Consider the following 20,847-nt stretch of genomic DNA (forward strand, 5'->3'; position numbering starts at 1 on the left):
AGCTTAAAGCTATCTGAGTTGAGAACTGGGAATTTCCCCTTGTGTTGCTTCTGGAAGTTACTTGTTGTATGTAATAGGGAAAAAAAATAAATCAGGAGGAAATAACATTATAGACCAGAGATCATTAATATAAATAAAGAAGCCAAGAGGAAACGAAAGGGAATAGAAAACGTGAGAAAAACTATCACTTTTCCTGTTCCTGTTTGTCTCTAAGTTGCCTGTTTGGGACGCTGTTCGAAAACACTCTGCACAGGAATAACCTGACATTAATAATTCCACTGAAGACAACATTACTACAGGGATTAATAGATTAATGGGTATTATCTTTCTACACAGCAGGGTCAGTCTTAGCTCACTGGTGATTAAACTTATATGTATCTTTTTTTTATTCTTTGCACACAAAAGATTTTAGGATTCTTCATATTTCTGCCAGTGTGAATATCATTAACTGCGGCAGCGGTGAAGATTATGAATTGCTTCAATGTGTTTCAGGTCCTCCACTAACTCCTGGCTTGATTTTGTGGGGCAGAGCATGTCGATATCAGAGACTGGGGACAGTGGAGACATGATGACCCAACTGGTCTAACTGGAGAGGCGGACAAGAAGTACTTCCAGGCTGCCCCCATAGCCCTGGGGACGGTGCTTTTGCTGGTATCCAAACAGTACAGAGGCACGGGGCAGAGCTGGGGCAGCTCAGGTGAGGAGCTGTGAGAATGGTGGGGACCTTTCTGCAGACCCGCTGTCGGTGGTGGGGTCTCCCAGGGAGGAGCCCTGCAGCAGCCGAGGGCTCTGCCAGACCCTGGGCTACAGAGGGGCTCTGCTCTCCTCTGCCTCTCACAGCCACGGGGGCTCTGTGGCTCTGCTGACAGATGAGAGTACAGGAAAGAATATACAAGGGCATATATATCTTCTATATACATAGCTATATGTGTAATTATTCACTTCCATTTGCTAAAGAAGAAACCCTTTCAAATTTCTTATTATTTGCTTCTTCTTTTCACGCTGCTGTTGTAACTTTTTGTTTAGTATCCTGGTTACTATCAAAGGTTTATGGGTTATTAGACAAAATTAAACCACACAGCTGCTAAAATGCAAAAGCAAAGCAAATGAAGAGTAAGCAAATAAAGAAACCATGTGTGAACAATGGCCAGAAAAAAAACAAACACCAAAGTTTCAAAATATTTTCCAAATCATTGAAAAATTAAAAGCAATATTGTGACACCAAGGTCCTGCATGGCACTCATCAGAAGGCTGTTAACAAAATCTTAAAAAGCCAGAAAATGCTTAGCTCACAGCCCAGTACTTTGACCACAGGGAGGACAGGCTGTGCTGTAGCAAACCAAGAAGGCTTTGCTAACTTAACATGAGGACAAATATTTACCAAAGCATGCACAATTTATTAAAGGAACATACACTTACGGCGTTATCCCCTAAAATGTCCAATTTTTTCATCAGCTCTGCTACTACTATGTCCTAACAAGAGAGAAATGGAAAACCAGGAGTCAGAACAGAGTGTCTGATTTTATTTAGGGAAAGGAAAATACGAAACAAGAATCCCTTACTGTTACACCTTCTGCCTCGCAGTAGACTTGGAGAGGGCTTTTCCCCTCTGTAAAAGGACCGTGATGGAAGTTGATGGCAGGCGATCGTCTTTCTCTCTCCTGAAATGACAATAATTGCTTGGTTACCCACTATGGTATGTCACAAATGACAGCTTCACCCAGAACTTGATACATACGGTTTGAAAAAGGCCCTCTAACTGAACACATTGCAAAGCAATGCTATCGCGGAGTAGCTTTATTTCAGGTGCAGAGAGCACAGAAACCCTGCCTCCTGCACCCTGTGGCTATTTACACTAACAGCCAGGAGCAAGAGTTGTTTCTCTGGCCAGACCATGTGCTTTTGTTGATGGCACTTAGGGCTGACAGGGAAGACCTCCACCTATCTGCAAAGCAGGGCAGACATACAGCGCTAATATTTTCCCACCATGCTTCTTCATTGGGCACCCATCATGACCACTTACCTACTATTTTGACTACATAATATATTTGAACAAAACTATACCCTTATACCTAGCATAATATAGAAGAAAAATGTAAATGCTATCTAAGTGGCTGCTTTGTTAATCTCTCTTTGGAGAATTTAAAAAATGGTTTCCAAGAGCTTATAGATTCTGTTTATACAGGTAATGATACAGGAAACAGAAGGCTCAGTGGAGTAACTACAGTGGTCTAGGCTACAGGATTCCTTCTCTGCAGGTTTAGCAAGAGGTGAAACACAGTGATGATTTTTGGCAATGAAAAAAAGCTCCTTTTTCTTTTTCTTTCCCATGTATGATCCGTTCTGGTTTTATCTCTTTGCATTTTCAGAACAGATGGAGTATAGTAAAATGTATATCTACATCATGAGCCAATCCTCTGGATCTTAAAATTACTGAAGTAGTAAGACTGCCAGAACAACCTATCAAGAATACTGGTGTTAATCCCTGGGTGCTTGGGTTTTTTTTCTCTTTTATTAGCACTTTGTACCAAACCCTTTGGTCTTGTTCAGTGCAATGCAGCTCTTTACAGTAAACGTGGGCGAGTTCCCAAAGCCGCGGTGCCCCTTGGCCATGGCTCGCACAGCCCAGGGCGGGCGGGCAGGACTGTGGCTGCAATACGTGCTCACTTCAAGCTCCAAGATCCTGAACTCCAGGAGCTCGTTTTGATCCTTCACGTCCTGGACATCATGTTTTAAGCGAGCCTCCTCGGCTTCCATTTGTTTTATCTGCAAAATAAAGCAACACATTGTTAGCACTGTTTGCAGTGTCGCTTGAGACCCGCTGCGCATTGACCGTGCCGGGGAAACGCCGGGGTCATCGCGAGCGCCGAGGGTCCGAGCCCACCCCCTGGGGTCAGCGTGAGCAGGGACATGCGGCACCAGCAACGGGGGAACGCGGGGCTTTTCCCCAGAGCCACTGTCCTCACACGACCTCGCACCAGGACATTGTATGCGGCAATAGGGAACGCCAGAAAACCACTTTTCCTGTCAGGTTTATAAGGATCTTGATATTATATGTGAATTATTTCCAGTTGAGCTGTGTGATACAGATTAAAATATTGCATCTTCTGCGTTCCTTAAGCTACAAATATTATTTGAATAATACAAATAGAAACATTGAACACCTTTTCTACCAGTTCTTGATTTCTTCTATACAATGCTTGCTTCTCCTCAATCCACTTCATGTCCTTGAAAAAGAAATGACCAACATTGTAGGTGAAGCTGGCAATGTTTAGCACAATTGTTTAGCACAATGTTTAGCAACTATTTCATAGAATCACGCATATGGAGAAGAGGGACAGAATAATATTGCACATGAAACTGTAATGCCATTATTTCCTAAAATAATTTCCTAAGCTAAACTTTTCCATCTTATTTTAACAGAGTCTGTAGTCTACAAATGGAATAGAAACACTCCAATGATTAAAAAACTTTCACATAAAAAATTGGTTTGCATTAAAAGGGATATTTCTAGCTATGTATCCTATTATTAAATTTCTATTACACTGAATTACATATTTCTGAACAGTAGGCAAAATAAAACTTATTTTGTAACTAATTTCTTAGTTTGATGAATATATAAAAACCACAAAACCCAGAACATTATTTATCAGTAAGGTTAACAATAATAAGAGGTTAAGATGGAAAGGTAAGGATCAAATGATTTAGTATTATTTTAAAGTTCTCAAAAAACATTTTCTGTTTCTTTTTTCCTATTTTTTTTTTCTGTCTGGAAAAGTAAGACACAAGCTAGAAACAGCCTGGGAACATTTCTTGTATTTCCCTCATATGTCTGCTTTGTACGAAATGAATCAGCTGTTGGAAAGTCGCCTCGGGATTATTCTATACCTGCATAAACACTCACTAGCATCTGCAGCATTCTGTGGTAACGTGACCAGGCACGTCTCTAGAGCCCCCTCCCGCCCCCAGCGCCAAGGCTGGAGCAAGGGCCGGTGTTCGGCCGCATGCATTACCTGCCCCTGCTCAGCGAGGGCCTTCTCCAGGTCTTCTATCTGAGCCTGAGATCGGTGTATTTCTGCTTGGAGCTGCTCACGTGTCTGTAGGATATGAGGGGGAAAAAAAAAATTAAAAAATCAAACTTCCTCTAACAGACAAAAGCTAACACAGGTGCAGACAATACTTAAAACACCAAATACTTTTAACAAATAATTTTTGAAGTTCTTTGGCAGAATAAATTTGCAGCTAAGCACACAGCATTAGTCATTAATCATAAAAAGAAGTCTGTAAGACAGGATAATAATTTTGAGACTTAAGTCAAGATTAACATAAATAGTTAAACCGACACCAGTCTAATGCAAAGATTTCATTTCTTCATGAAAACAAATGAAAATTATTATGCCACAATTCTGGGCACACCTGTTTCCTTTAAATTTTTGGTAAGTTAAAAAGCTCAGAACAGACCCTACATATGTAACGTTACAAACTGGCAAATTGCGTTGCTCTTTACGCATTCAGTACCCTATCTTATGGTCTTACTGTATAGTGTGTAATTTTTTACTATACTTGTAGCTTCATGCTTATTTAAATATATACCACCTTCCTACATGTGTTTTCTGGAGAATAAATGTAATTATTACTAGCTGTTTTATTTGTTAAATATTGTTTTATAGAACATTTTCTTTCCTCAAACCATTTGTCTGCTATTTATCTTGTTATTTACAATGAAAACAATCTTATTTGTTTGCATTACCTGCATCGTCTCTCTTTTTGTCTCACTACGGAACAAGTAAAATCAAGTCACTTTTCAAGTTGGGCATGTCTTGTTTCATTACCATTTTCTTCACAGGTCCAATCCCTAACACTTCAGAGCAGAGCGCATGCTTCTGGGAACATTAGTTTTAATGCATTTGGGGCATTCAGAGAGAGTGAGATGATCTATGATTGCCAAACAGGGAGGTCACTGGGAGACAAGGGATGCTGCTAAATCTGGGTGGCTGAGAGGTACTCACCAGCGGAGACAGTGGCGAAATTAGAAGTTAATTCTTTGAATTATTCAGTGGAAGAAAACCAGACTAGTTATACAGCTAGGAAAGCCAAAATATTACTGTAATGATGGACTTCAGCTAGAGGAATTTGGCCGTTTGTTTTATGTCTAATTGGGGCCAGGGAATTGCCCGCGGCTGGGACAGTCACAGCTCGGTGGTACGTGGTGCTGTGCCGCAGCTGCCGCAGGCGTCCCCACCGGAGGCACCAGGTTGGATGACATGGGTATCTCCCAGCATTGTCATCCTCACCTTCAACTACTGTAAGTGTTCCTGGATAACAGGTTCACACAACAGATACAGAGCCAAATTAAGACTTTGCAATTACATTTCTCCTACTAAACTTCAAACTGTTAGCTCAGAACAGAATTTGTCCCTTTATTTACTGTATTCACCCTTGCATTCTGTGCATGATAAGTCCTGCCAACTCTTTGTAATATACAACATACTCATAATAAATGTAACATTTTATGCCAGATGTTTGAAGCCACATGGGCTGTGTGAGGCATATAGGCAGGCAGAATAGCATAGGACACTTTGCAATTTAATTAAGAAAAAGAATCTCAGCTATAAGCCTTCTAAACATTTTATGAAGAATCATGTAATCTCACAGAATCCAGAAGGAATTAAATACCAAGCATTATATATGTAACGCTATCTGTCCTAGATTTTTATAGAAAAAGAGCTTAATTTTAAGGACTTCCCATAAAAATTCTCTCTGAATTTCTCTTAAACTGATCAGAGGTGAAAAGACTAAACCGTAGTAACGGTGGTTCCTCCAGCCAACCAGCACTTCACGGGGGATGCCGGAGAAGCTGGCTGGAGTTAGAGAGCCCGGAGCCCGCCTTGGCAGCCAGCCCAGCCGAGCCCCCTGCCCTGCACCCCCAGCTGGCAGCGTGCTGGAGGGGCCGGCTGACCCCAGTTTGGCTTGAAAACAACCTGAGCAAGTACAATTGGAAACCCCCATACAATTACAATCCTTTATTTGCATGTAATATAAGCCATTTAGACCTTAACTTCTCGTTCTGCATCCAATGTTCCTCCGACCTGTTCTTGCAATAGGGCGTATGCTCGTTGCAGAGCCTGGTACTCCATCGTCAGCTGCCGAAACCGCAGTTCTGTCTCTTCCTTGGCCATGCCCTGGAATTAAAAACAAATATGCATTGCACCAGTTGCTTTTTTTCTGCAATGAAAGTAAAAAAATATTATAAGAGTGGATTATGTTTGCTTTCTCTAAAAAGTGCCAAAATTATTACTTTCAAAATGCAATTTGGGAAGCACAGTACTAAGGATCTTGTTTATGTGCCCTCAGACTATTTCTCTTTTGTCCCCTAAACATCTCCTGCATACACTTACTTCAAGAAAATGCGATATAGGAAAAAAAAAAAAAAGATAATTCCCCCCACCTTGGAAAGATAAAAACTTGCCATCCATATAACATACTAACAACTGAATCGCCCTTTATTACTGTAACAGGCAAAGTCATCACATTTAAAGGTGAAAATACAACTTTCTTGAAACAACAAAAGGTTTCCAATCTGGAGAATAAGCCAAGCCTGACAGTCTCACTCAATTATTAAAACACTAATCTAGAGTTAATACTTGTAGAAATGGTGACATCAACATGAAAAGAGCCCTTCATCTTCTTCACTCTCCTTACAATATCCAGCATTGAATGCTTTCCTGTCAGGTTGACCGGAATATTTCATTTGACATGAAATGAAATTATACTGCTGGGTGCATGCATAAACTTCATACTATCTGAACAAGGAAAAAAAAAGTCAATACAGGAATGAAAAATAAATAGGCTTATACATATAAAAATACATTCAGATTCCCTGCAGTGCAGCACACACCTGGTAACCAGTTATCTATCTTTTACGATGGAGATAAGAATTCTTTAGGTTCCCTTTTAACAGATCTAATTACAACCCATGAAACAGGTGAAACAGCAGATGAAAAATTGCAGCCAACATACCATAAAAAGGCTGCAAGCCACTATTAGCAATTTTTTGTTTATTATAAGATTATTGTTAAACCCAGAAACATGTAATGGTACGGTGATCTGACACACACTCAGGAATGCATTTGTAGGGAAGCCCTGCAAAACACCAGGAATAATCACTTTTATTTGTATTTCCAGCTACCTTTGTGTACTCTGCATTCAGAGCCTCCAGAAAAGTCACGACCTCACTATACCGGTGAGGAGACAGCCTTTCCTCTGGAGACTGGTGCTTTATGTGACTGCCTACTTCTCCTTCCAGAAACACAAGCCTTATCGCTTAAGGCTGCGCTCTGTGCCGAGGTCAAAATGACAAGAAGAAGGACCTGAACCAAACTACACGTGCACAAACCTGCAGTAAATCTCAGCGTGAACAGGTCTTCCTAGGGTCCTCCAACTTCTCAGTCTCTTTAGACCTCCAACCTATAAACTCATTATATATCTAATATTCTTAGGATACAGTATTTCCAGCTTGGCTAAAAGTTGTGAAGTTACTGAAGACTTGAGATCTAGAGATATTAACCAACGTGCACAGTATTAAATTTAATGTCAATTTTTAATTTTCTGGTCAGAGGTGACAGATGAATGCTATAACAGACCAGGAATTTCATTAAAAATTCGTAGCGAGGTTTCAAAACAAAACAACACATATTTTTGATGAATACCTCTTCCAAGTCATCTTCAGGAGTGCAAGGGGTTTGATCTGTCCGGTCCGTTTGATACGAGATAGAGGAACCATCAGACTCCAAGGAAGCTTCTTCATCGTAGCCGAAAAACGTCTCCACAACCGGCTTCTGGCAGAGACAAGGCGTCAGCGAGTGCAGCCGTGCCGCGCAGCAGCGGTGCTGCCGGCTGTGCCAGCCCGACGGCGTCGGGAGGACAGCGGTGGCTTCGGACACAGGGCTAAACTCTGCGCCGTTGTAGGATTTGAACATATACACCTTCAGAGGCACCTCAGATTATTGGTAATTCTCGCTCTATTGCTTTTTGAAAAACTGGTCCAGTTCTTTACATGTATGTACATACGAAGTTTTTTCACCCCATGATAGTGCTCTAACGATAGCTAAAACTATTCAAATTGCTGAGTTGCCGTATTTGTTATTAAGTATCACAGTGTGCAACCTCAAAGCCCCTGCCTTTTTAAAATGTATTTTCCTCCCGATTCCTCTAGCTAAGCACAGCGCCCTTTTTACTTCTTTGTGTGTTCGTCTCAGCGTGAGGGGGGAGTCGCGCATTGAAATGTCTTTGTTAATCCATTGTCATCACCACGACGTCCCTCCTGTCACTACCATAACTTTCATATGAAAAGTTAGATTTGCAAGAAATGTTCTACTTGAAAATTTTAAGTTAATCACCACAGCAATGTTTTTACAGTTTGAAGAAATCCATTTTTCCACTCAAAGCTGCTTTCTGTTTAAAAGAATGAGGGTAGTGGTGGTAAAGATTTACTGTTAAATGCTTGAAAGCCAAAGACGACATTTCAAACAGTTCTAAAGTATTTTTAGTTGTTGATTTACAAAAACATTTCCAGATTTTGGCTCTTTGTTTTAATTTGCAGTAGATAACTTTCGAAGGAGACAAAACGAAACTCTCTTTCAAAGGCCCGGTTGCCATTTGCAGGACAACAGGAGTTATCTCACATCAACTGCAATTTGTTATTTATAGATTCCTTAGCTCCAGTGCCACCTTAATTCTTCATATGTGGAACACAGCTTGCTCTCAGGTCCCTGACATTATACCTTACGATGTCGATACAGTGTTAATATTTATATTAACATCCTGCCAAGTATTCATTAACTAACATTTTCTTTTTCCCTGAGCTCTAACCATTGCTTCTTGTAACTAGCAATTTTTGCATGTTACTAAACTCCATAATGAATTATTTACAACCTGCATAGGTTTTCAGGCAGTGCCATTAAAAGATCATTTTGAGATGTGTTAATTCATAAAATCTGTCTCATCTTAAGACAAACACATACCACTGAAGTCTCACCAGATTGCTTGGGGTAAACACAGAGCGTGCAAATGCTCGGAATGCGCAATGCAAACGGTTCCCCTACCCTGACCAGATCTTTTCTGAATATCCCAATACAGTCTGTGAACGTCCTTGAACTACGTGACCCAAATTTAAGATTAGGAGCCGTTTGCAGACCCTCGAGGAGAACGTTCCCCCGCGTGGCTCTGAGGCGCTCAGAGCACCCTGGGAAGCCAGCATGCCCATCAGCATGTCATGGTACAAGCTTTTTTTTTTTACCTTAGGAATTCTTGTCATTTTTTTCCTTTGCTTCCTATACCTTAACAGCTTATCACGTTCCTGAAAGAATCAGATACATGTTAGCTGTTTTCAGAGAGCTGTTACTTAAATTAACTATGTCAGTACTACTAGTCATTGGGCAATCAAGAAACAGTAATGTCAATGCTGGCCACTGCCTCAAAATGAAATAACCATGCTTTCATCGGTCAGATGTTAGTTTTACTCCAACATCTTCCAAGTTTGCCATATACAAGTAGCAATTGCTCTTGATATTCATGAAAATCAAAATAGCAAAGGAAAGCTGGTTATAAGCAATACAACACACTGACAGCTTAGGGGTCATTCCAGAGCCGCTCCGCGAGCAAGCATGCGCGTTCAAGGCCATGCTATGGCTCGTCTCTGGCAGATGGGCTCTCTGTCCAGGGGTGAGAAGCAAAGACCAACTCCTGCCCTCGGCTCTCGGTGCCGTGGCTGTTAGTGCCCTCTGGAAGGCGCACACATGTAACAGCCCAACTACACAAAATTCAGAGACTGTTTGAACTCAGCACTTTCAGTCTCAGCTGACTTCCTTAAGGATCCGCAGGTTCCCAGTGCCTCTGAAAAAAGGTTTGAGCATTTATTGCTGCCAGCAAATTTTTCTGTTCAGTGGAAATTATGACACTCTTCATAGAGTCATATCAATTTTTTATAGTACTGAAAAAAAATTCTTTATTCTGGATTGCAAATACAGGCAAAGTCCAGGATTGCAGAGAGTAAAGTTCTAAAGGGAAAACCCCTACAATCTTTCATTTTAACCATTCGGTAAAAGGATGCGATGACATTGTGGGACATCGACAATGTGCCACTACCATCAGCCCAATGGCAAATCCTCACATCAGCAGCAGTGACAGATGAAAATCGAATACTTGTTTTGCTTGGCAACACAAGCTTTGCTGCACACTTGGCAATGAAGAACAAAACAGTACACATTTTATCAATACATATTAGTGGCTTAACTTCACAAAATCTTTACCAATAACAACAAAGGGATGAGTAGGGCAAGGGCAGTGACTGAGAACATGCCAGTACGGGTGAGACAAAGCTACTAGTAATCAGACTCTTTAAAAAAAAAAAAAAAAAGGCAATTCCAACGTGGCAGAGCTGTCCCGGAGATGGAGGACACTCGCTGTCAGCCGTCAGGACAGGGTGACCACGCTGACTTTTGCCTCTGAGGTCATCCTAGTGGTGGGGAAAAAAGCTTTCCTCTCTCACCAGAGCTTTCCTCTCCACTACCACTACATTTTTCTCTGGTGAACAACTTCTGCTGATACGGCCTTTGACAACATCTACGCTGAGAAAAACACTGTGTTAGCTTGCTGCCTGAATGGAGATGTAAGTGATAATAAATATTATTATATCCTGCCCGCTTTTCATGAACAGCAATTTAAAGCATAGAAAGATAAGGATGAAGTTAACGGCATTCTTACCATGACACTCTTCACATAGCCAGCAGTTTCTAGTGTCTAGTGAAAAAGAATGAAATAATGTCAGTAAGTGTACAGACTTTAAAAAAAAAAAAGGTATTTTCTTGAGGAGTATTATGATTTCAGTATTTTGTTTCCAAAGACTGAGAACATGTTAACAAAGAAGCAAAAACCCAAACACAACATTGCAGAACACCCTCCTTGTACACAGCAATCTTTAGCCCTGACGCTGTCTCCAGCTAAAGGAGCTCTGACATTTTCTCTCGCAGGTGCAGGATCCGGCCATCGGCATACGTACTGGATGCGCTGCAATGGTTCTGTCATGCAAGTGCAATGTAGATTGAAAGGATTTTTCCAAATACCATACCACAGATAACTTATATTCAGTTCAATTACTAGTAATCATAGAAATGCCTACCATGTCCCACCGATGCAAGCTATGCCCGTTAGCTCACAGAACCCCAAGCAGCCCTTGCTTAGGCTTCCTGTTCTTCTGCTATGGCCTTCGTCGACCTCACATGAGAGCGGCAGTATTACATCTTACCTTGGAGAGTTCATCAATGATATTTTGCTGTTCAATAACTTGTAGTCTCAGGAAATCAACTTCTCTTTCTTCCTGGCTGTGGTCAAGGTCATTTAAAGAGCTCGGTCTCCTTATTGTGCCAGCTCTTTGCCTCTAAAAGAAACCCACACAGCAGAAGAGGAAATGATCAGAAGGCTTTGCCAAAGTACAGTACACAACCCTTCCCTTTACAGCTCTGATGCATCTAATCTAATGGCTGTTCTGGCAGCTATCCTGCTGCGCTTTTGCTGAGCAGTACGTCCAGACTGCAAACACGTTGGGCGTTCCTGCTCCTCAGACTGCCACGTGAAGCTCGTGGACACCGGAGGACAGCGGGCATGGGGGGGCCATCGCACCAAAGACGGGGGCTAGCAGCAGCTCAGCTGCACCTGCTCTTTAGTTCTGCCAAGAGCTGTGTGGCTTTCTCCTGCAGGAGAAGGAATTCAGAGAGCTGGGACCAATGTCGCTTCTCTCTGGGTTGCTCTCATTCATTTTGATCTGCAGCAGTCCCGGAGCTGCAGCACCCACGGGGATGACCTCAGCCCTCCTACTTTCATGCAATGCCACAGGTACTTGCTACCAGCTATTGCCCACTAGCAACATTCAACTGAAAAAAAAGGGAAGAGTCACAAGTGCACATTTCCTAGGGATTACGAGGTGATTCTGGTGCAAAAGTCCAAGGTGAAGTGGGGTGATTGGTGCTCATGTCGAAGCTGAGCAGCCAGTGACTGAACAGTCTCCCGATCAAAATGTGCAAAGATCATGCACTCTCTTTTCTTCAGAACTATTTGTTTTTAAAGCTAAAATAAAACATTTTATGTAAAACTAAACATGTTCTAGCCACAAACCTCTCAGTAGCGCACTGCAGAACATCTCAGTGAGCACCAGAAAGGGGAAAGTTTCCTACGAAGCTTGCAACTTTGCGATGATGCCTGACTTCATCAGCCCTGTCAGACCTAAATTACACGTTCTCTCTGGAGCATACAGAGACTTACCATTGCTATATTTTCTTGCGTTACAAATTTTAATTTATTTTCCATTCGACGTAAGGCATGTGACAATTCTTCATTCTTCCTACTAAGGCGTTTATTTTTGTCCAAAATGGGCTTATACTGACTTTCAGCTTCTCTAAGACGTTTTAACTGAAAGATTAAGAGAGAATGAACACCTCCAGAGCTGTTATTTTTTATCAAATGTATTAATCATTTTCTTTAACTATCACACTATCAGTATTTTCTCCTAACGCAAAGCAGAATTAATCAAAAACTCTTCGTATTTTCCATTGGGAAGCAGATTGTTCCTCCTTCATCAGGTATTCAATCTGTGGAACAAATGTACCATGTGGGGAATGTATTTATTTTTAAAAATAAATAAAAATAATTCCAGCTAATGCCATCTTAAAAATTCATTGTTATATAAGCAAAGATGAGTGTGATGTGGCATACCACCAAATACAGTGCGTAAGGAGGAGGCAGCTACTGCTGCAATGATTTCCAAATAGCACAGGAGAAAATATCTCGATATTCTGGGGGCAAGGCACGGCCACGGCAGCATGTTCACAAGCAGTCATCGCCACGCTTCGCTGCTGCGCTCACCAGCTCATTTCTCTCCTCCGACAGCAGAGCGTTCCGGTCCTCCAGCTTCCTGATGATGGCACTCAGCTCAGCGATTTTAAGTTGGAAACGCCGGGCATCCTTTTCATCCAACTGCTGTTCCTAAAACAAAGATCAACTGCAAATAACTGTTCATAAGTGTACACGCAATATCAATATTTTTCAAACTCAAACTTTTTCTTATCCCAAATCCAAACATTTCAAAACATTATACGGCAGAGTGTAACCTATGTAACCTAACTGACCACTGAAAGCTGCAGGATGAGACCAACAGAAAGTTAGGAGTAAAAATGTAACAAAGTATGCAAATGCAGAAGTATGTATATGCAAATACAAAGTCACAAATTGTAAACTTGGAAACAGAAAAGCAAATATCAAAAATTAAGGCAATGTTTCCAATGTATGCCACTGTTGAACTGAGTGCTTCAGACACATCGCCCACTCTGAGGACTTTGTTATAAGAAAATGATATTAAAAATACTGAAGTACAAATGGGGAAAATCCATGCAATTATACCATTGCATAAGCTCTTCTTCCATAAAGCTGTGGCCCTTGTTGGGTTCTAAAGGGTCACTCGTAAAGCCAAAGGGGTAGCACTTTATCTGAGTGAGAATGCTTCAATCAAATTATAAATGAATAGAAATATAGGTAGACACGTTCTCGTTCAGAATCAGAGAGAAGTTACATCTATTTACAAATGTGACAGTTTTTCCCCTTCTCTAGGACTTGTTCTGATGTTTGGCAGAAGTTGAGTACAAATCGAAACAAGCAAATTAGTGTCCATAGTGCTGGTGGCACTTTTGGGAGGTCTAGGGTTCCTCATTCAACAGGTGCAGGAGAGGCTTGGGACAAAGAATAAAATAGATTGGTTTGCTCATGTATAAGTATTTACACTTCTACAGAGAAAATTAAGGCTGTTGCAAAAGAAATCTTGATGAGAATCAGCAATGAAGAAAATTTGCGTACGTCAGATATATGAGGTCAGTTAACTGAGGTTTTTTTAATATTAGCAAATTAAGGCAAAAGCAGAAAGGTGCCATCGTTATATTAAAAAAGCCACTGTGAAAGGGTGACTAAAATTTAATGTTCTGGGTATTGCATTGTAGAAAAGAAATAGGAGAGAATAGGTTAGCAGGTATTTAATTCACTTTCTGGTCCACTGAAAGCGAGAGCACTTAGCAGCATGAAAACCTGAGCTAGCAGCGGCGTTCCAGGAGGACTGCGGGATTTCCCGCGCTTTCATGCACCGATTACCTTCCCCCATTTCCCTTTGTAAACTGGCCTTGTACATCTGCTCACAAAATACGTTGTTAGCAGTTCCAAAAGCTAGCACACATACATTACTTGGTTAGAAATGCATTTGCATCATTTGTTGGCAAAATTGTGTCGAACTGTCAAATTAAGGCAGGTGGCAGAAGTATGGTACAGTGAGGAAAAGGAAGAGAAAAAGAACAGAAAAATTTCACCCTGCTAACAAAACCAACCAAACAAACCAGAAAACAAAACGACAAAAAAGCAAAAGCTCTCCCATAGCAGGGTTTGATTTTAAATCTTAAAGGTTCGTCTAACGAATGAGAGCAAGAAATCGGTGCCTCGGGGTTTCCCCTTGCACAGCTATGGGAAAGCTGTTGCTCGAGGGTGCACTCATCAAGATTCTGTCACTTTGTGCCATTTTGTCACTCTGTCTGCTCGTTCGTTTAGGTGAAACCACGTGAAAGTGCTTACGGGGCTTCCCGAATGATCTGAAGCGTCTCCTGCACCACTTGCATAAGGAAGTTCCCGCTTGGGGCTGCTCAGATGCCGATCAGACTCTTTGATCTGGGAAAGTTGTTCATCTAAAGCCTCCTTTTGGAGCTGCAGTCTCTGAGCATGCCCGGCTTGAACCCCTAACTCTCTCTCCAGCACGTAGACTGCTCTGTCTTTAAACTTAATCTCCTCCATCTACAAGGAGAACAGAACACAATCACACAGGCAGGCAGCGGCTTGACAACAACAGAGCATCTTATGACCCCAAACGCGGCCAGAGAACAGTCGCACAGAGCCGACACCCCTCAACATGGCAAATACAACAACGCTCTCTTGGAAATAGAACAGCAACGAATATTTGACAGTGAACATATGAACTGAATCACTTCACCAGCGCAGGAATATTACTCTTCTGGGGGCCACCCAGAATAAAATCTCTCTTTTCAGCAGGAATTTTTTCATTCAAATGACTGAGAAATAACCCATATTCTTAGTACCATTTCAGAATATCTTAAAAAAAATTAAAACCTAATATTCATATCACAATTTGGATTAGTTGACTCAAACATTTTAATGATTTCGTAGCATTTTGCTTGGACATCACTTTTTGAAAATTTGGATTCATAATTCTAAAAGAAAAATATTAAAACCTGAATATTAAAAATCCTTTTAATTTTCAAAATATAGAAGGAATGTGAATTTTTAAAATTCTTTTTCCAAAAGTCTCCCATGTGAGCAATTTGTTTAATTACCCCCTTTCCATGAAAGGTTTTGCTTATGCATAATAAACATTATGCAAAATCATTAAGTGCTTAAATGACAAATGTCCGGCTATCTCTAATTATCTTCTTTCCTGTTTGCCTGCACTGTTCTTGCTGAGTTCAGAGAGCTGTGCTCATTGCCATTGGATCAGGCACGTTGAATTTGCAGGTGCTCCAGGAATATTTTCCAAGGGACAGCGTACTCGGATTTTTTCCCGACTGCTAATGTGGAACGAAAGCCTCCCTCTCTACGGAGCCGAGCCACATTCACCGGTGTGGAGCGCTGCGCTCGGAGGTGTGCCGGGGCCAGCGCGGTGGCTCGCACTGCAGGCTGGGTGCACGTGCCATGGCTTATGCCAGGCTCAGACCCTTAGAGTCTGTTTAGAGAGTTCAGACAAGGATGGCCTGTGCCCTGCCTAATAACGAAAAAGTACTGAGCACAGCCCGAAATCTTCTTCTGTGCCTGCGATGATGTACAACACTGCAACCGAATCTCAGGCTCTTCCCAGCTGGATTGCATACATATACATTATACACGAATATAAAGTATTAATTACACTCACACGCCACAGGGCTGCCAAATGTGCTTACACATAATGATTCTATGGAAAGAAAGAAATCAGATACATCCCCTAAAATGTCTGTTGATCTGGTTTCAGACACCATACGTGCTTAAGATTTTTGGCATAAGCTTTTGAGACTTTACACATTTAATTTAAATGATCAGCTTTTTAAATGTGGCCTGCTTGAAATAAGAACATTTTGCCTTGTGAGAACTGCGTTTGATACTTTTATCTTTGACAGCTTTGTTTGTAAACCTGGAAAAAAATGACATTGTGAATTAACAGATCACTCAAAGTACTTTGTTGCCAATAACTGCAAAAATGGCCCACCCAGGGAAAAAGCAAGTGATGGCAGTTTACACACACCCAGCAACGGTATTGGGAAATTACTTCCATGAGGTGTGTTTGAGTGGAGGGGCTGATTACAGCTTACAGCTGTGAAATAAATTCCGCAGGAGAGGACACAGCAGGTTGGGGCACGATGTCCATCCCTTGCACAGTGTGGAGGCTGCATCCGGACCCAGGCCAGGCGAGGTTCACAGTCACCCCATCACCCTCACGTGGGGGGAAGCTCCGTGGTTCCAGCTCCAGCCATAGGCAAGAGGCAAGGTGCTCCCCGAGGGGCCGCACTGCCCGGGGCGGCCCTGCCCTTCGGTAGCCGATGGAAGGAAGAACCAAGCTACAAACCCAGAGAGATCCCGCATCGTCCCCGGGGGAAGAGGCAGCCTTTGCCAAAAGACAACGTAGGACAACTCATAAATACCTGCATGGAACTGTGTTTCAAGGTTATGCAAAATTTAGATTCTTTTAGTAAAATGGAGCAAATCAAATGTACTTTGGGTGCCATTTCACTAAAGGTGCTTTTAACAATTTCCATTAAGGCAACGGTCTACTAACTTTGAATGAAACAAAGAGATGCCCACTGAGGTCCTTCTGCTAAATACCTAATCAGGGAGAAATCTAAATGGATGTATAAATGAAAAGGTAACACATCATCAAATGATTATTTGTTTAAAATAAGCAGAATATTGGGTAGTTGATCCCTATTTGTATGAAAACAAAGACATGGTACAAACACAGACACTTTAAATTAGGAGGAACAAAGAAACTGGAGAAAACACAAAACATTTCACAGTATTTCACTAATGGTTTGTTTTCCAGAAAAAACCCTAAACATAATCTTCATAAACAACAAGGAAACATCAGTATTCACATTTCCCCTCATAGGATTAAATTCACATTCATGAAATATGCATAACAGATTGATGTTTGCAGCCCATTATTAAATAGCAATGTTGTAGAAATAGTACAAATTGAAGGAAGAATCTCACTGAAAAATATTATTGAGCACATTTCTTCCTAGCGTTAGTAACATTAAGAAAACGTAAAGACAAGAAACAACTTGCAACTCACTGGAAGAGGCGCCGGTCCCCAGGCGCGCACCCCACCAGGCTGTCGCACACGCTGGCCTCATTCTGCAGTGGGTGCAGGACCGGTGGGTGCGGGACCGGTGGGACTCCTCCTCCCCACCCGTGTGTCTGACGGCTTCAGACACCAGCAGCGCTTGGGAAAGGGCGTCAGCGCGTAGGAGCGCAGCATCCAACCACCTGAGAGGATGCCCTGCGCCGCGCTGTGGATATTCCCACTTTAGCTCTAGCAGGCTGCCTCGGCATGGGATGAATATTTATGTGGGAGTGCTAATTAATAACCAGCCCGTGAGCACAGCTGATGCCAGTTACGCAAACATAATCCCATGCAAAGTTAAATTCGTTATTCCCTCCTTGGGCTACCCAGTGCAATGCCTGTCGCGGTCTGACATGCAGCTGGTTTTAAGCTGTGTGATTCTTTTAAAATGTATTATTTCCATCATGATTGTAAAATCAACGTGTAGGTTCCCTGGTTGGGAAATTTATCCTTGCAATGTTTCCGGGGCCTTTGCAGCTCTGCAATTTCACAGACATCATCAGGAGCATGGCCGCACGCCCCAGAAATCCGCCTTTGAAGCTACCAGCGCCTGGCAGATAAAAGCCAGTCATTCGTAGGCAGCGGTTTTAAATGCAAACGAGAAGCCTCTGTCCAGCCGGAGCTGTTACACGACAAATGCAGCTCCCCATGGGCATGGTGTCAGAGCCAGCAATTAGGACATGCGAGGAGTCCTGCCCCGGGCCTTGGTCCTCAGGAGCAGAGGGGACTGAACTGCCAGGCCCCCATCACCCAGGCTGACAACAGAAGGCCCAGATGAAAGGAGACGGGGTCACCCTCCGGCATGACCACCCCCCCAAGAGACGGGGTTCACGTACACAGGCTGGCAGAAGGGGATGTCTGCCCCGCGTTCACCTTCCCTCTCCATTTGCCTATCGTTTCCTTAAGGCTCTCAAAGAAATAAATGCAATTGCCCCTTTGTCCTGGTGATATATGTCGCTCCCGAGCAACAGCCAGCTAGATTAAGTTAACTGTTTTTTGCCAAATACTCTACAAGAATAACTCAAGCTGGTGTTCTGATACCACACATTTATATCAAGTGCTATGATTTATGTTTTACAGATAGCTTGGGGGGGTGGCGGTAGCGTACCTGCAGAGTGATATTGCTGACTTGTTAATGTTCCTAACTCAAGGCGTTTAAACTCCGCTAACACGCTTACACACCTAAGTCAGGCTGTCATACAATGCTGCAGCACCAAATCCGCATTGATTCCCACCACTGCAGATGATGGGAACACAGCCGATACAATACAGGAGCAAACTGAGATTTCTTTTTTTTTTTGACAAAAGAAAATTCCCCCAATTTCAGTACAGATGAAAAAGAAAATGCAAAGTGTAATCACCTCTCATGCTATTGTAACATCTTGTTACAATATACATTACAAAATATATTGCAATAATAAGCTGCACATTGCAAAGTACATGATGTATTTTTAGAAAAGCAAAACGCTCCTTACAGCCACTTGTGTCATTCCCATACCCACGCTGTGGCTCCCAGGAACACCCCAGCCCATTTTACTGATCCTCTTGGCAGAGCAGGGCCAGGAACTGATGCATCTCCCTTATCCTTGAGGGAGGAGATGAAAGCTGAGAGCGTTTCATGCTGACATTGCTGCTAGAGGCATTGCAACGAGCGGCAGCGCCCCAAGAGGATAATTCCTCCCTGCAGTTAAGCGGTGATACAAGAGCAACCCCCCCACCACAAGAGGTGGCCCCACACCCTGCCTCTCCCTCCCAAATCCTATGCCAGTGCTAGGTAGCAGAAGTTGGCTCATCATATTGATCCGTGGGAAAACTGTTCTTTTTCACGTTCATGGTAATTTTCTGCCAAGGCAGCTCACTGGACTGGCTCACTCTGTGCGTCCATGGCCCAGCGCAGGAGAGGTGGAGTGGGCACGACACTGGGGGGAGCACGGCGGGGGGCTCTGGTAGCCTCGTGTGCTCAGCTTGGCTCGGCTGTAAGGTGAAATGATACTCTCTAGCCTCTGAATTTCCTGAGGCAAACCGCTCCTCTAGCAGAGAGGCCCATGGCGCGGGATGGGATCTCCCCTGGGATCGCACCGGCTCCCGACGCTTTCCTGGGAATGGGCTCTCGGACCTGAGCACCGTGGCTGCCTCGCCGGCAGCTTCACTGGCTGAAATGACTGACACTGATGGGCAGGGTTTGGACCCTTATTACCATCCTACAAATCACCATAATTCCACTAAAATCACTGGAACGACGTTGAGAGAGATGCAGTGTTAAGCTGTAGAGCACAGAAAGGTTCAGTGGTGCGGGTGAAATTGTAATTTGCTGCCCCACTCAGGCTATAAATAACCAAACATTTTCCTTTGCTAGGTGACTAAAGGCTTTTGTTTCTGAAAACTAGTTCCTTTTGGAGCGTGAGGTGTGAATTGCAGTACACAGAATTGGTAGCCTTATATGTAAAGCTACTCATATCAAATTGCTAGATACTTCTGGATTAAGGTATATTGAAAAAATTACTAATCAGAGTAGATTTTGCAATGAATAATAACTTGCACAGTTTGTAAGAAAAATTCTAACAGAATTAAATGTAATAAACAGAATTAAATGTAATACTGTATTTGAAGAGTAAAGTACATTGGATGGGAGAAATAATTGTGCATAAAGAAAGGTTCAAAGATTTTTCCCACACTTGTCCTATTTTGTATTCCCCTCTTTTACTCTATCTTCAAATATACATCACACTTTCCTCACACTCAGGACACGCTCAGGACAGCATAACTATTCAGTGCCACTGCTAAATGCCATAAAATGAAGTGTGTGGTGTCTCAGACCTACACTGCTGAAAGCAGAAACCTCACATCCAGTGCCAACAGTTTCAAAGCGCTTCCAGATGTACAGGAGCCCCAAGCCCTGTATTAGGTGTGTTGCAGCACAACAACAATGCGGTTACAGCACAGAAGAGAGTAGACTTCTTGTTTAGGACTCTAAAGAAAAACATTTTTAAAAACTGGACTGTAAGACGCAAAAGGAACAACTCAGAACTAGGAGGTTTATTGACCCTCCAAAATGTAGGAGGAATGTTGTATAGCTTTTAATATACAACAAAATCCTTCAGTAGTCCAGGCTCAGTTGGAATAAATATGGTTGTAAATGAGGTTCAAACCACAAATGATGAAAAAAATCCACATTTGCAAGAAGCAATTATTCACCTTGAATAATTTGTCTACCTTTCAGTATAGGATGACTGCTGAGATACCTCTATAATACCAAATATGGTAATTTTTCACCACATATGGGAATGAAAAGGAGAAAACAAAGACTAAATCAATCACCAATAAAATTAATATTTAAAAAGTCAGCTTCCTACACTTTTCATCTGATACCGTCCTTT

The 20,847-nt window shown here is 42.3% G+C and overlaps 1 protein-coding gene across 18 annotated transcripts in view; it reads right to left on the reverse strand.

The window, feature by feature from the left end:
- The window catches only part of JAKMIP3 (Janus kinase and microtubule interacting protein 3), a 35,648-nt gene that overhangs the window by 6,829 nt on the left and 7,972 nt on the right, over positions 1-20,847 (reverse strand). For 2 of the 18 annotated variants that reach the window (XM_050898772.1, XM_050898767.1), the window contains exons 3-15: positions 14,662-14,877; positions 12,919-13,032; positions 12,319-12,465; positions 11,306-11,437; positions 10,765-10,800; positions 9,299-9,358; positions 7,710-7,838; positions 6,054-6,182; positions 4,014-4,097; positions 3,165-3,227; positions 2,668-2,766; positions 1,563-1,661; positions 1,414-1,473 (exon numbers count right to left, since the gene is read on the reverse strand). In XM_050898772.1, coding sequence (XP_050754729.1) covers positions 1,414-1,473; positions 1,563-1,661; positions 2,668-2,766; positions 3,165-3,227; positions 4,014-4,097; positions 6,054-6,182; positions 7,710-7,838; positions 9,299-9,358; positions 10,765-10,800; positions 11,306-11,437; positions 12,319-12,465; positions 12,919-13,032; positions 14,662-14,877 — 1,368 coding nt within the window. Of the gene's footprint in view, positions 1-1,413; positions 1,474-1,562; positions 1,662-2,667; positions 2,767-3,164; positions 3,228-4,013; positions 4,098-6,053; positions 6,183-7,709; positions 7,839-9,298; positions 9,359-10,764; positions 10,801-11,305; positions 11,438-12,318; positions 12,466-12,918; positions 13,039-14,661; positions 14,878-20,847 lie in introns of all 18 variants that reach the window. The other 16 variants (XM_050898765.1, XM_050898769.1, XM_050898781.1 and 13 more) reach the window with 13 other exon arrangements.

This window comes from Gymnogyps californianus, chromosome 6 (assembly GCF_018139145.2).
Source record: "Gymnogyps californianus isolate 813 chromosome 6, ASM1813914v2, whole genome shotgun sequence".
NCBI classification, from domain to species: Eukaryota; Metazoa; Chordata; class Aves; order Accipitriformes; family Cathartidae; genus Gymnogyps; species Gymnogyps californianus.